The 16,358-nt window shown below is 35.6% G+C and overlaps 1 protein-coding gene across 1 annotated transcript in view; it reads right to left on the bottom strand.

Annotated features, from left to right (window-relative positions):
• LRP2 (LDL receptor related protein 2) overlaps nt 1-16,358 on the bottom strand; it is a 262,918-nt gene that overhangs the window by 144,264 nt on the left and 102,296 nt on the right. The window contains exons 15-20 of the mRNA XM_043995927.1: nt 15,963-16,103; nt 13,842-14,045; nt 9,623-9,815; nt 6,129-6,254; nt 4,890-5,020; nt 851-988 (exon numbers count right to left, since the gene is read on the bottom strand). Of these exons, the coding sequence (XP_043851862.1) occupies nt 851-988; nt 4,890-5,020; nt 6,129-6,254; nt 9,623-9,815; nt 13,842-14,045; nt 15,963-16,103 (933 nt within the window). The remainder of the gene's footprint in view (nt 1-850; nt 989-4,889; nt 5,021-6,128; nt 6,255-9,622; nt 9,816-13,841; nt 14,046-15,962; nt 16,104-16,358) is intronic.

Below are 16,358 nucleotides of genomic sequence, written 5' to 3'. Positions count from 1 at the left end.
TGAGCAAGTTATTTCCTGCCTATGTCTTTATTTTCCTTATCTATAAAATTATAGATTTGAGGGGGCAGCTAGATGGCACAGTGGATAGAGCACTGGCCCTGGAGTCAGGAGTACCTGAGTTCAAATCTGGCCTCAGACACTTAACACTTACTAGCTGTGTGACCCTGGGCAAGTCACTTAACCCCAATTGCCTCACTAAAAAAAAAAAAAAAACACAGACACAACCAAAATTATGGACTTGCAATAGATAACCTCTAAGGTCCTTTCTGCCTCTAATTCTCTAATTATATGAACCTAAGCTAATTGTATAGAATTATTACTTCTCATTGTTTTGGTCATGTCCAAATCTTCATGACCCCATTTGGGATTTTCTTGGCAAAAAATACTGAAGTAGTTTTGCCATTTCCTTCTCTAAGTCATTTTACAGAAAAGGAAATGGAGGCAAAAAGGGTCCCACAGCTAGTAAGTGTCTGAGGACAGATTTGAACTAATGAAAATTTGTCTTCCTATATCCAGGACTATCACTTTATCCATTAGCCACTTAGCTACCAATTATATTGTAATTGTGGAATTATACTCAAATATAAATACACTGATATCATGAAACAATTTTTAAAAATAAATGACATCAACATTAGAAAACTTTATAATCTCCTTTGTAAAGACTGTGATTCCAGAGGCAGCTAGGTGGTGCAGTGGATAAAGCACCAGCCCTGGATTCAGGAGAACCTGAGTTCAAATCTAGCCTCAGACATTTGACACTTACTAGCTGTGTGACCCTGGGCAAGTCACTTAACCCTCATTGCCCTGCAAAAAGACAAAAAAAAAAAAAGACTATGATTCCACTTACCAGTTTGGGCATTAGCATTATATGATTTCACATGCATCACATTGTTAATGCCTCTTCGGATAATGGTCATCTCTCCACCATCAGTTTTCCTCACTCGAACAATTCCACCCAATCGCCAGTCAGTAAAATATGCATAATCTGAAAAGGAAGACATGGAGTTAGTATTTGTAATCAAAGGGTCCCATTTACTCAATTATGTCACTGAAAAGATCCAACAGAACTAATATCTCTTTTAACTGTGATGAAATAATGGGATTTAGCAGATACTCAAAGACCCACCTGGAGATTAATCTATACTGATTGAATCAAGTGAGAGTGATTGACTGCTGATTAAGCCTACTTCAAGTTAATTGGATTGTAATCACACCTGGCTATCCCTTAAGAAGGTATTGTTCTCAGAAACTAGACTGTGAACTCAATTTGAGAACACCTTCAAAGCCAATGGATTTGGATGACGCCAACCAATCACCTTGAAGCAGTGTGTAAGGACCGCCTCTGTTCCAGATCTATAAAAAGCTTCCATAAACAGCTTGCATGTGAGTTCCTGATTAAAGCAGGTTCCTGGAGGAGGGCTCGAGGAAGAACCCAACCAGGCTGGAACTCTATGGGAGATAGGCTTTTTCTTAACTTTCTGAACACCTGTATGCTTTAATAAATGTTTAATGCCCAAAGACTGGTGCTGAAGCTTCTAATTTAAGGCGACCACAATTTAGATTTTAAAAATCACATAACCATAAATAAATAAGTCCCTCAGAATGTTTTAATCCTTTTTTCTTTCAGGAAAAATCAGAATTAACTGGATAAAATCTTTGACATAGATAGGATCATAGATTTGGGAGTTGGAAAGGATCTTGAAGACTATTTCTTCTAACTCCTTCATTTTACAGATGAGGAAAATAAAGGGAAGGGAGATTAAGTGATTGCCAAGATCACACAGGAAGTATATAACAGAGATGGGTTTTGAGCCCAAACCCTCTGGCTCCAGAGCCAGTATGCCTTCCACTATACCAAACTGCCTTTCTAATCTATGATTTATTCCTTATTGGAGAAATGATTCTTCTGTGTATTACAAATAAGTGTATTTCTCCAATTCTGATAAAGAGTATATAGGGTGTTTGTACTTATTCATAATTAAGTTTGTATTTGCATGTTAAGAATATTCACATCACACAATCAGCTAACAAATCAATCAACAAATTTTTAATGTATATCACGTACAACTCAATGCCAATTAACTCATCTGTTAAGAGAAATAGTGTAATGGGAAAAAGAAAGCATATTTCTTCCAGTTCTAAATTTTTGTGCTCTGCATTCTAAAAAGAACTCTCAACTTTTTTCTCAATTTTTACTTTACAAAAGGTTAAATGAAAAGAAATCAAACTAATGAAAAAATGATTAAAGATTTCAACGACAAAACAATTTGGGGGAAATACACCTAAGTTGGTAAAGAGCCTTCCTTGTTTCTTATGCATTTATATCTATAAAATTATGTTATAAATATCATTCAATATTATATAATTATAATATATAGAATGATAGTCCTATTGTACTCTAATTATCAGTTGTCAAAGATGCAGTTAAATTTCTGATTGTGTATTAAGATAAAAAAGAAAAGTGATTCATACATTTCAGAATGCTATATATAGAAAAGAGAAAAATGAGTAGAGTAGTCACTGGTCAAAAAATCTTACCTAATTGATAGAAATTATCTAAATAAATTAATTCATTTCACAGATAATAAAACCAAGGCATTAGCAGTGAAATGATCTGACCACCTCCACTCTGACAACTTACCTCCCTGGCTTCCTTTCAAGTTCAAACTAAAATCTCACCTCCTATAGGAAGTCTTCTGGAACCTATCTTAACCCCAGTGCCTTCCCTCTTTTTTAATTATTAGCATTAATTGTTAATCTACCATTGTTACAGAAAAGGGAATAGGACCCACACTGCAGAGTGGGTGGCTCATTTGAATGTATCTTCAACACAGATCAGCTGATTGGAGCTGAGCTTCATGCCATACGGGCAGCCACAAACTCACTGAAAATTGGCAAAAAAAAAAAAAAAGGCTTATACTGTGTATAGCTTGCTTTGTATCTATCCAGTTAAATGTTTTCTCCCCCATTCGATTGTAAGCTCCTTGAGGGAAGTACTATTTTTTGCCTTTTTTTTATCCCCAGAGCTTAGTGCAGTGCCTGGCACAGAGTTGGTGCTTAATAAATGTTTATTGAACTGAATTGAACTAACCGAGATTAGATAAAAAAGATAATGGCAGAACTTGAACCAAAAGTTCTCGTTTTTTATAGTGCTTCCATATTTACAAAGCATATTCTTCCCAAAAACCTATAAAGTAATTTAAAAAAAAAACTAATCAAGAAGATCCACTAGGTACTCAGGAGCTCTATTCTAAAGCCTCAAAAAATATTTCTATACTCCAAAAGCAGCCACCAATTGCAGTGTGGCCCTGGCCTGAGTGGGTCTAATGGTTTGGAAATGGCTCTAGCTAGGTAGGCAGACATGTTGGATGAAGCAACATTACAGATACCCTAATTTGAATGGTGGTATGAATAAGGGAAAGGGGGTGGGAAATGAACTCTAAGAAAATCCAGGGTGCAGTAGACTGAGATTCCACTCAGTTTTAGAGAATACAATAGGTGGGGAAAACCCAGAGGATTTCTGGCGCTGTCTTGAATAAGCTGCTGACCACTTAGTTTCCAGCTAAGTGCTAGAGAATCCTTGTTGAGAATATCTTTTCTCTAATATAAGGCCCCTTTGATAATTGTTGAATGACCTATGAGTGCCTCAAAAACTGAGCCTGAAAAGGGTACTGGCCTGAGTCAGGCCGCTCCTCAACAGTCTACTATTCTGCCCTTCACCTTTGGACCTAGAATCACAGGGTAACCCAATACGTAATCACATATGCTGGGGAATGGTTTTCCCAGAGAGAGTTTGGCCAGGCTTTTACCAACAACAAATGACCCATGAGATGCCAGGAAGGTGTCAGCACAATTAGCTTTCTCATCTTACTTCTTCATTCATTCAACAAATTTTTAGTGTTTACCATGTGTAAACAATTATACTGGGTGTTAGAGATACAAAGATGGAAAGTATCACCATCCCTGTCTTCAAGAAGCTTACATTCTAACAGGAAAGACACAACACTATCCATATATAACTATGATTTAAAAATAGGTCTTAACAAAGTTATAAGAATTGGGAAAATCAGACTGATTCTATTTTGTTATTATTTCATTCTGTATGTGACTGCTGACACTTTTGTAACTTCCTAAGTCATGTTTCATTAGTCCAAGAGTTAAGTTTGCAAACTCACCTATTCCATAAATTATTCATTATCTCTGAGTTAAGTTTAGAAGTTCAATTCTCCTGCTAATCATTGTTCTATTCTTGTTTCAAGGAAATTTGTTATCCTTGAAGGATGCAGGTGAAGCCAGGGAGTCTGGTCCGTTATCCAAGCTAGTCTGATCCATTATCTCTAAACTGTCTTTGCAGGTAGACTCAAACATTGAATATTTCTTAGTAACAGGATGGAAGGGGGGTTATTGCTAGCCTCTCATTCCTAATTTTCAGCCAATCATATTGTTCCTCATACCGATGATTTTACAAGCTTTGTACCCAAACTTTTCCCCATATATGATGCTGTCTTCTATTTTTGAATATAAAAAAGGATGAAAACCCATTTGGGGGTCTTAGCTTTTCTGAGGAGGATATTCACACTGTATTATATCAGTAAATTGATAGTGCTTAGAACTTTGCACCTCAATTTACTTTTGTTTTTTGGGGGGTTTTTTGGTGAGGCAATTGGGGTTAAGTGACTTGCCCAGGGTCACACAGCTAGTAAGTATCGAGGGTCTGGGGCTGGATTTGAACTCAAATCCTCCTGAATCCAGGGCCGGTGCTCTATCCACTGCGCCACCTAGCTGCCCTCCTCAATTTACTTTTATTTCAATTGTAACAGTTCTTTATGAACCCTTGGAGAAAAAAAAAGTCACATTAGATGGATGTTTTACTGTTTTAAACTCACTTTCAAAGATTGTAAGACCAAATGGATGAGTCATCTGGTTAATGCGCTCAAGAGTCCTTCGGTCCAGACCATCAAATGTGCTGTGCTCAATTTTATCAAAAAAGGCATCTACCCAGTACAGCCGTAAAGCACTAAAATAACAACAATAAAGTTATCAGTTTGTTAAACAATAGTAATAAAGATAGATAACTAACATTTACATAACATTTTAAGGTTTGTAAAGTACATTAACCCATGTCATCTCAGAGAATGCTCACAACAACCCTGTGAGGAACGTGTTATTATTATACCAATTTTACATATGAGGAAACTGAAATTAATGTTCAGTGATTTGACCAGGGTCACACAGCTAGAGATTATGTGTCAGGATTTGAACTCAGGTCTTCCTGACTCCAAGTCCTTCACTTTATCCATAGTTTCCATAAGACCTTAACATCTACAAAAAAAATTTTATGAATATTATCTAATCACAACTACCCAATAACTCTTTAAAGTAGTTACCTGGAAGATATCATGGACCTAGACTCAGGAAGATATGTTCAAATTTGGCCTCAGATACTTACTAGCTGTGTGACGTTGGAAAAATCATTTAACCTTTGTTTGCCTCAGTTTTCTTAACTGTAAAATGGGGATAATAATGCACCTCCTTAGCAGGATGGTTATAAGGATCAAATAATATAATACTTGTAAAACATTTATCGTGGTACTATTTGTAAAATGAAGAGCACATAGTTTTTATTCATTTCATTTTTCAGTCATTATTTCAGTTATATTAGACTCTTTTTGACCCCATTTGGGTTTTTATTGGCAAAGATATGGGAATGGTCTGCCATTTACTTCACCAGCTCATTTTATAGATAAAAAAAACTGAGGCAAACAGGGTTAAATGACTTGCCCAGGGTCACATGGCTTCTAAGTGTCTAAGGTCAGATTTGAAATCAGGAAGATTAATATCCCTGACTTCAGGCCTGGCACTCTATCCATTCCACCACTTAGCTGCCTTTAGAATAAATGCTAGTTGAATGACTGACTGACTGACTGACAAACTAACCTCTCCTCCAGCTTTTAGTGACATGGCTATAGTTAAGAGATATTTCTATTGTGTTTTTGTGCAGTTTTGTCTGTTCATCCTATCTTATCATATACCACCATCATTCCCTTTAAGCTCATGTCTTCTCCCCTGATATCACTCCCCAAACTCTGTATATAGCACTTTGCTTCTGAAATTCAATAACTCACCCCCAATCTAGGGCCAACCCATTAGGCCATCCAAGAGTGGTGTTAACTATTGGTGTTGCATGTGATCCATCACTCCAAGCTCTCATAATTTTAGCTGGACGGTACCAGTCTGTCCAGAATATATACCTGTAAGATGGGAATACGAATGAGGAACATTAAATCAAGGACACCAAAAACATGTACCAACTCTAAGTCAAGTAGAAAGTTACCCTAAATCTTCATTTATTTTCTCCACACAAAACTGGGCTTTAAAGATTCCCACATGAATTAACTAGTGAGGTAACTGAATACAAAATACAGTTACCAAAATGTGACCAACATCATAAATAATAAAGGGGTTAAAACATGTGAGCACATTCATATATGTATATAATGAACATATGCATACATAACAAAATAGAATGTAATTATGTATAAGAAAAACATATCCTTAGATACATAAGAATGTAACAAAGATACATATATGCATACACGCACACATATATAGTTAGTTAGTATACAAGGTTCTAAAAACAACTTCATTCTTTTATATCTGGATCTGTGAGAGGCAACCTCATAGGGCTAGAGAGCCAGCCTTGAAGTCAGAAAGATCTGGGTTCAAGACCTACCATGACATATACTGGCTATGTGACCCTAGAAACCTCTCAGCACCCACAAGTACCTCCATAGTTCAGTGGTATCACACTCAAATACAACCAGGGCCACTACATCATATGTAAGGATCCCTGAAGCCATATATCGATTTTTTTAAATTACATATTAACATTACTATGTCCTATTGTATTTTTATTTATTTTGTTAAATATTTCCCAATTTCAATTTAATCTGGTTTGGTAGAACTCCAGTGTTGTATTCCCTTGTACCCTGTGTTCAAAACCTCTGGTCTAAACAATAAATGACAAAACTTGCTGGTAGAGGGAGTTTCCTCACTGAAAGTCCCTTACACAAATGAAGTGACCTCAGGCATACCAAAGCAAATATACAATACAATACAAAATTATTCTCAAATAAAACTAGGAACAAATGTTAGACTAATCCAAGTTCGAGATGAAGTTTTTCCAGTCCAAATTTTCATATATATATATATATATATATATATATATATATATATATATATACACACACACACACACACACATATATATATTCATATAAAAGTTCTAAGCTTAAGGCACTTAGTGAACACATACAAACACCATATGATCACTCTAAAACTCCGTAGCATAGGAAGTCAAGTAATAATCTAGCAACAGCAAATGGTACACCTTGGAACAAATAAGCTTGATCACTGTCTTATAAGTGGATGCTTGCCAAGGAATAGCAATAAGAAATACATTAGAAAATACTTCGCACCTGTGTAAAGCTTTCCAATATGATATGCTGCTGGAAAAACTGAGTTGGATATCTGAAGCTTGAAATATACCTTACTGAACCCAAAATTCGTTTTGGGCATTTTCAGTTTCAGAGTTTGGGAGGAAAATAGCAGGATGACTGACTTATTGGTTGAAGTAGAACTACACTAAGGAGGAATGAAATGAACAATCACATAATTTCATTCCCCTAGAATTCAAATGACTTTTCAAACTAAAGTTATTGCCATCAGGATTTCCAAAAAAGGAACCCGAGTTTCTAGAACAGTTCTGTGGAGGGTTTCTAAAAGGATATGGAAAAAAACTACCAGATAAGAAGGTATGGAGGTGTTGTGAAGTATGCCACTGTAGGAGGCGCCACATCAGTGAGATTACAAATGCACTGAAATATCAAAGAAGCAGGAAGAACATCTGCTCATCCATTTTTAACTTTGTCATCTTGACAACTCAGTAAAACTCTCTGAACCTTGGTTTCCCCATTTGTAAAAAAGGGATTATTCTCCCTACCTCCTAGGTCATGGTCAGGATGTAGTAACATAAGTAAAGAGCTCTATAAACCTTAAGTGCTATATAAATATATGCTATTAGTATCAGATCCTTTGCTGACAGACGTCACCACCTATGACCACAGAATGTAGAGCTGGAAGGAACCTTAAAGATCCCATAAATTCAAAACCCATCTTCTGACATGGAGGTGCATGGTAAAGTTGGAAAAATTGTGGATTAGAAGGCAAAATGAACCATAGACCTCTCTAGGCCAATATAAAGCTAAAATAAACATGTTTATGTCTTAAATCTGTCTCAAATCACATATTTTAGTGAATGTCAATATATGCCAAAAATTTTTTGTACCACATACCAGGTCTACCCCTGACCTGAAAAGACTACCAACAGTCAACAATGCTTTTATATACAAGAATGCCTTGCCCAAGTTACCATTTGATTCTCAAGAGTGACAGAGATTATTATTTTTACCTTTCAGCTGATTCTTCTTTTATGGGGGGGAGGGGAGGGGGGGAGGCAATTGGGGTTAAGTGACTTGCCCAGGGTCACACAGCTAGTAAGTGTCAAGTGTCTGAGACCGGATTTGAACTCAAGTCCTCCTGACTCCAGGGCCAGTGCTCTATCTACTGTACCACCTAGCTGCCCCATTAACTGATTCTTCTTAATCAAAGTTATCCTACCTGAAACTTAACTTCCTACAATGTAACTTCTTGACATAAGAGGACTTAAAAGAATCCTCAAGGCAGTGAATAATTGGGTACCTTTTCAAAACTAGGCATCATAATTTAAGTTTGTTAGCAAATTCATGGGGTGAACAAGTGCTTAGTATAGAAGTTGATTAATAAAGTTCCTCACTAATAAAGCTACTATTTCTAAAGATTTCTAGGTCAGTTTTATGAGAAGGAAGCTAAAAAGATAACCAAAATAAGCAAGGCTTGCTTTGTATGATTTAAGTTCTAGGGATCAGTCTCTTGCCACAAGGAAGTACAGAAGGAATATTAGCCACTCTTTTAGCCTTCAAAACAAAACTATATTCTTTGGAGTTAATTGTTCTGAAAACCCAATTTAGTATTTCATCATGCTCAAATAAGGTAATGTAAATCCTGAAAAGAAACATTGTAAATTGTTCTGTCTTAACTTGTCTGACACTATAGAGCATGTAATAGTAAAATACTTGGAACTTTATCTGGGGTCTAAGAGATTTTTAGAAAATATATATCCTACTAAAAGAACAGGAAACTTTTGCTTAACTTTATATCAATACATTAAAGCAGGAACAGAATCTAAGCCTTTAAAGATAATTCCATTGGGTATTCCTTCACTATGGAATCTCTTTTACCTTGTACTTTCTTCTGCAATTCTGACAATCATGAGGGAACAAAAGGGAAATAAATTAGGAAATATGAAACTTGGAGGAATATTTGTGAGAGGGAGATAAAGTGATTACTTTCATTTATTCTTATAGAGATAAAATTAAAAGCTATTTGGATTCAGAGAACACAGTCTTTTATTAACAAACCAACAAATCAAATTCCCAACAGCATCATTTTTCAATTGACTATAGACCTAGAATACCAAGCTCTTAAAGAAGAAAATACAAGGAGGTACACATTCACTTACCCAATAACTGGATGAACTACTATTGATCGTGGGTTGTTTAAGTTCTGGACTATTGCTCGTCTTGATTTATCCACTAATCGCATGACACTGATACTCCTATATCGAGGGTCTGTCCAATAAAGATTCTTTGAAATCCAATCAAAAGCTAAATCTTCAACACTCTCCACCCTGTTTGCTGTGAGAATTTCTCTTCCTAAGAGTTGAAATATATACATGGTTTAACTTTAAATCATTTACAATGGTATATAAAGGCATTAATGTATGTTTAAAGTATGGTTCAGCAACTCATGTAAAACGGTTTTTTTTAAAAGGTTGCAATACTATGAATATTATATAGAAATGAAGGAAAAAAATTAGAAAAACCAGAAACCTGAAGGACTTTTTCTAAAATAGGAGACAATATGATTAGTATTATTTAATCTTTTAGTGATAAAATTAAAAGCCATTTGGATTCACAGAATATAATCTTAGATTCATGAGTAATAACATTAAGTATATAAATAAAATACCAATCTACTGCTCCTAAGTGTTTTAGATCTCAAAGGGAAAATATAACCAAGATAAATTTAGAACTCACTAGTTTGATCTATTCTTACCCTCCCTCATTCAGTCTTCCAGACAAGTTTTTTTCATTGCAGAAGACCTGAATATGTGATACCTGATTTCACCTACTTATGAACACCATACTTAGCTAGCCTTGATGATCTGGCACTGCCCAGCACGAGTTGTGGGGGTTACCCAGAGGTATTAACTCCCAAACTCTTTACTCAAGAGTCATCCATAGTGACAGCATTGCCAAGTTTTTAAAAGACTAGCAAATACCCCACAACAGAGATATCAAAATCAGGTGCAGGAAGAAGAAAAAAATGTTTTTTTTTCTTTTCTTTGCAACTTTTTCAATTCTTTTTCACCTGTTTAAAGATCTACATCAGGGAAGTTACCACAGAGAGAAAATCATATCTTTCTTCCTTAGAGAAATCTGTTTATAGATTTAGATATTTTATTACTATCTGCATCATTGGGGAACTCCCAAATCAGTAAAATCACAGATTGAGTAATTGAGAATATACACATATACCAATATGTATGTATATGTATATATGTATAGGGCAGCTAGAAGGAGCAGTAGATAGCGTGCTGATCCTGGAGTTAGGAAGACTCATTTTCCTGAGTTCAAATCTGGCCTCAGACCAGTGATCTTGGGCAAGTCACTGAACCCTGTTTGCCTGAGTTTCCTCATCTGATAAATGGAGAAGAGCTGGAGAAAGAAATGGCAAATCCCTCCAATGTATTTGCCACACACAAAAAAAAAAAGTGTCACAAAGATTCAGACACAACTGAAAAACAACTAAACAACTATGTATATGTGTGTATGTATATGTATATATATATCGATATCGATATCGATATCGATATAGATATAGATATAGATATAGATATAGATATAGATATAGATATAGATATAGATATATCTTTCTACCATTGTATCATTCCTAGTATTTGGCCAGTCTTGAAGAGAACTAGGCTATTATGTGGCACAGTAGATAGAGCACAGGAGAGGGAGTCAGGAAACCCTGAGTTCAAATCCTGTCTCAGGTACAGCTATGTGGCATAGTGGATAGAGTACTAGCTCTGGAGTCAGAAGGACCTGAGTTCAAATCCAGCCTCAGACACTTGACACTTACTAGCTGTGTGACCCTGGATAAGTCACTTAACCTTCATTGCCCCACAAAAAATAAATAAATAAATAAATCCTGTCTCAGTCACTTAATAGTTGTGTGATGCTGGACAAGTCACTTGGTTGCACTGTGCCAAAGTTTCTTCATCTGTAAAATTGAGATAATAATAATACCTTCTTCAAAGGATTGTTGTAAAGATCAAATGGGTCAAAATATGTAAAGTGCTTTGCAAAACTTAACTACATAAATGCTAGCTAGCTCTAGGATGCTTTTGAACAAAATACAAGACTCTTAGAAGAATAATCTCTCCCATACCAGAAGAGAAAAGGAAAACAACAAAAAAAAAGAGAGAGAGAAAAGGAAAATGAGATAAATGAAAAAGAGCCAATTCCAAATCCTTCCTACCCACCTTGTTGACAAGAAACAGATTGGTGCCAGGAAATATATCTTTGCATAGTACAAAAGTAATACAATTAAGAATACCAAAGTAAATCAATTCTATTCCCTCTACAATTGCTTAGGTCACATGATGGAGACTGAGGACACCTTAAATCTAATTTTCATTCTGTTACAGATTTTCTGCATACCTCCATCTCCCCAAGAGTCTATCTCTTATCAGGAATACAAGACCCTTGCAGAGCCCACCTATTTGAAGAGTCAGTCAAAAAGCATGTGTTAATTGCCTCCTCTTTGGAGATACAAAGCTCACAACAGAGTACTTGAAAAGAATAAAAATTCCCCACAGATTACAAGGCAGCATTTGGGGGGTGGGGTGGTTTGGTTGATGTTTGATTGGATTATGAACTCCTTAAAGGAAGGAACTTCTGTTGCATTTCTTTGTATCTCTAACTCTTAATGAAAGTCTTGATACAATAAATTCTGGTTGATTTGACTTCACTTGACTTGACTTTTTTGAGTCTGTCTTTTAATCTGATTTTGAGTTTTCCAGGAGACTGGTAGAGCAAGTTAAGATCTTTTTGAGAATTGTTGAGAGTGGAAGGGATTCTAGAGCGAGGACCCTGTGACAATATTTCACCTGTTTAAATGTTAAGTAGTCATCCATTCTACAGATATGATGTCCTAACTTTATGATGTTTTTTTTATACCAAGATGAATGTTGAAGAGCTTCAAGAGATTTTGTTTTGTTTTGGACATAGGATTTCATCAATGTGAGGAACTCCAAGTATGGAAATTCCCTCCATCGATGCAAATCGGCATCTGGTCTGCAACTTATGAACACAAAAAGTTGTCTAAGAAATTAAGTGAGGAGCAGCTAGGTGGCACAGTGGATAAAGCACCAACCTTGGATTCAGGAGGACCTGAGTTCAAATTCAGTCTCAGACACTTGACACTTACTAGCTGTGTGACCCTGGGCAAGTCACTTAACCCTCATTGCCCTGCCCCCCCCCACATTAAGTGACCTAAGATCATACAGTTAGTATGTGTCAAAGGCAACACTTGACGTTCCTAACTGCAAAGCCAGACCTCTATCCACCAAACTGTCCATGCAAGAGAATAAGAAATCTAAACACTGATTTTCTGTAACACTTTTCTGGAGGTGAGTTTAATCAAGGCTACCTAAGCATGATAAAACCAACTCTAGTTGCCTCTCCTCTATAAAGCAGGAAAAAGGAGTCATACTTGATGTACATAGGTTTATGTGTGGATACAATAAGCCTATCTAAATATTTGGTAAATGATAATCATGTTTTATGATTTACAAAGTACTTTACATGTTATCATCTCATTTGCTTACAATAACTCCATAACTTAGCTAGTAATGATTATTATCTCCCTTTTACAGATGAGAAAACTTGGCATCAAAGAGGGGAAGTAAACTGCCCAACCCAGAGCTAGAATATAGCATAATGAGATCTTTGATTCTACTGTTCTTTCTATCCCACCATGCTTCTGCAAGAGTATTTTGATTAATGCAACACACTTGCATAATGATAATTAATAATAATTATATTTATATAGGTTACCTTTTTCCAAATAATTTGAGCACAATTAAATGTATTTAAAATCAAAATGGGATTGAACATAATATATTATAACTCAGAAGGCATCAATGCCAAATAACAGAGAGCTTAATGTATTTTATATAATCAGATACTCATATATAATTCCAAGTTTCTGGATTTATTTCTAGCCTAAAGCCTGTGTAGTCTATTGTTTTTAAATAGAACTAAATGGTAATCATCTTCAGACATGCTTGAATAAAAACTAATATCCTTTTTTTGATTCTAGGCACTCTACACAAGGTAAAAGATTTATGTTTGACTTCCTGATTGAGAATATGATAGTCAATTATCACCCATATTTTTTGAGCTTTCAAAAAAAGGGAAAGTATTCATTGTAGTTTTGATTGTTTTAATGAGTATGGCTACTAATATTTTTCTCTTGGTCAAACTCCTTTCACCAAAGATATTAACTATCAAACTTAGAAGCAATACAGAGCTTGTTAATTTTGTTACTATCGAATTTCTCCAGCTAAAAAATTTCAAACAGAGGATTTAAAGAAATTGATTATATCCTACCTGTGCCATCAATTTTTTGTTTGTAAATAATATCTTTAGCTGTGTCAGAAAAAAAAATAGTGTCTTCCTGTGCATAAAAATCAATTCCAACAAAGTAAGAAGGGCTTCCTGTCACTGGAATAATGACATCTTCCTGGGTAGAGAGGTTGAACGGAATCCCACGCACAGCCATTTGGGATGAAAAGAGCAGAAATTGCCGCACGGCTACAAAGATTTAAAAAGAAAAGTTTAGTTGGTTTTTTTTAATGACCTCTTCAATATTTTTTTAAAACTCCCAAATAAATATATATGCATAAAGTGTCTTTTCCATAGTTTTCATATTACTGTGAAAACCAAAATTAATTTGAATATAAAATAGTTGGAAAGAAGGAAAAAAGAAGGAAATAAGACATCAGCAGTAAAACATAACAGGATGTGGTCCAAGTGTTTCAGACATAGCTTGAAATGAATGTGATAAAGTGTAAGAATAACAAAGGAACAAAGTCGAAGGAAGAAAAAAGGCAACCAGCTAGGAAGAAGACACATCTGTCCCACCTGCCATTTCTTCTTATGAAGCTTCTATTTAAAACATCTTTTAGAAAGGCTTCTACCCCTGTGCTACATGAATACAGGCATTCAGGAGTTCCATTAAATCCCACAGGCATCTCATCAAAAAACATCTGTAAAATCCATTTCTCAGCACATTTTTCTGGCTCACTTCTGTGAAGGCCCCTATGCCAGAAAGCGCACTGAGGTTCTGAGAGCATCAGCAACAGCAGCAAGACAGAGGATTAAAAAAAATACAAAATGTAGCAAGGTATTGAATAAAAGCTTTTCTACCCTGAGGATAAAATAAGAAGGTAGCAGAGAATAGGAAGACAGAAAGAGAGAGAGAGAGGGAGAAAAAAATGCCAGGTAACAGGGCAAGAGATGCAATTTATAGTCATTGGGACAAAATCATAGATGGGAGGAAGGGAGAGAGAAAGAGACAGACAGACAGACAGAGACAGGCAGAGAGAGAGAGAGAGAGAGAGAGAGAGAAAGAGAGAAATGGATGGACAGATGAATAGATAATTAAAGAAGTGTGTATGCTATGGGCAGGTAGTAAAGCCCCTGATTTTAAGGATATTAAGAACATTTTTATTTGAATTCAGATGTAGTTGAGACATTAACAGAGCCATATGAGGACAGCTAAGATAAAGCCCAGTCTTCCACCATGTGGTAGGAGCAACAGGCACTAGAGGTTTAGGATCTGTCAAGGTAACAATAAAGCCAAAATCACAACTGTCAACTAACTACAAAAGGAATCTCTGGAGTGAAAATTGATACTCAAGATAAAGCATTAAGTTGAAAGGGTGCATGTTTTGTTTCAAAGGAGCAAAGGCTTTGAAAAGTGTGATCTAGTCAAAAGTTTACCTGGTTTTCCAAGAGATATCATTAATTGCTTAAGAGAAACTACTAAAAATGTAGAGAAGAACCTCTAAGATAAAGTTCAGATGAATAGCGGAAAGTGACAACTAAATTGGAGGTTAGGCTAATTAGAGAAAAGAACCCCAAATTAAAATATCCATCATTTCATTTTTGCATTATGTATAGCAATTTATTTAATTTCAAGAGGGCAGTGCATGAAGGAGTATAACATGCCATCAGCAAGAAATAGAGAGTTAAGATGGGAAGTAAGATGAAAAATTAAAGCCTGAAATAACCGAAGAGTAAATGGGGGACCCAACAAGGTAGAAATCCACATCTTTAAATTCTAACAGCAGCAGCAATTATTATCTCCCACAATGCACCTGGCATTGTACTATTTTCTGTAAAGATTATATAGTGTTCTCTCTTTGTGTTATAGGAAATCATAAGAAAGAAAGAAAGAAAGAAAGAAAGAAAGAAAGAAAGAAAGAAAGAAAGAAAGAAAGAAAGAAAGAAAGAAAGAAAGAAAGAAAGAAAGAAAGAAAGAAAGAAAGAAAGAAAGAAAAAAAGAAAGAAAGAAAGAAAAGAGATTAACCAAGCAAAGCATGGGAAAACTACCCCAGCACAAAAAGAAAAAAGAAAAAAAAAGCCATTTGGTAGGCAGGAGAAATCACAGACACATGGACCATTCTACTGTTTTGCTGAAAAGACCACTGATAGTATTTTTCTTACCTATGCAACGCCGTCCATCAGGGTGTAAATCAAATCCCAGGATGCATTTGCAGCGGTAGCCCAGGCCATCATTATCAGTTCTATGACTAAGGACACACACTTGGTCACAACCTCCATTGTTATTCCCACAGGGATTCCTTACTGGAAAGAGGAAAATATTAGATAGGATCAGATGACAGGTATTGTCCTCTCATAAACATTTTGGTTTTCATATTTTCCCCAAAACTCAATTCAAGTCAACAGATTAAATATTTTTAAGTACCTGTTCTGCAAATCTCTGAGCTTGAAGGAAGAGATACAAGTAAATGAATTAAATAATCCCTGCCCTCATTTAAAACTTAATTTTAAAAGATTATTTGTTTTATCCCTACAAACTAAAGTGAGAATTTTCTTTGT

The sequence above is a fragment of the Dromiciops gliroides genome, chromosome 3, assembly GCF_019393635.1.
Source record: "Dromiciops gliroides isolate mDroGli1 chromosome 3, mDroGli1.pri, whole genome shotgun sequence".
Taxonomy (NCBI): Eukaryota; Metazoa; Chordata; class Mammalia; order Microbiotheria; family Microbiotheriidae; genus Dromiciops; species Dromiciops gliroides.
This window is presented reverse-complemented; position numbering and strand designations above follow the sequence as displayed.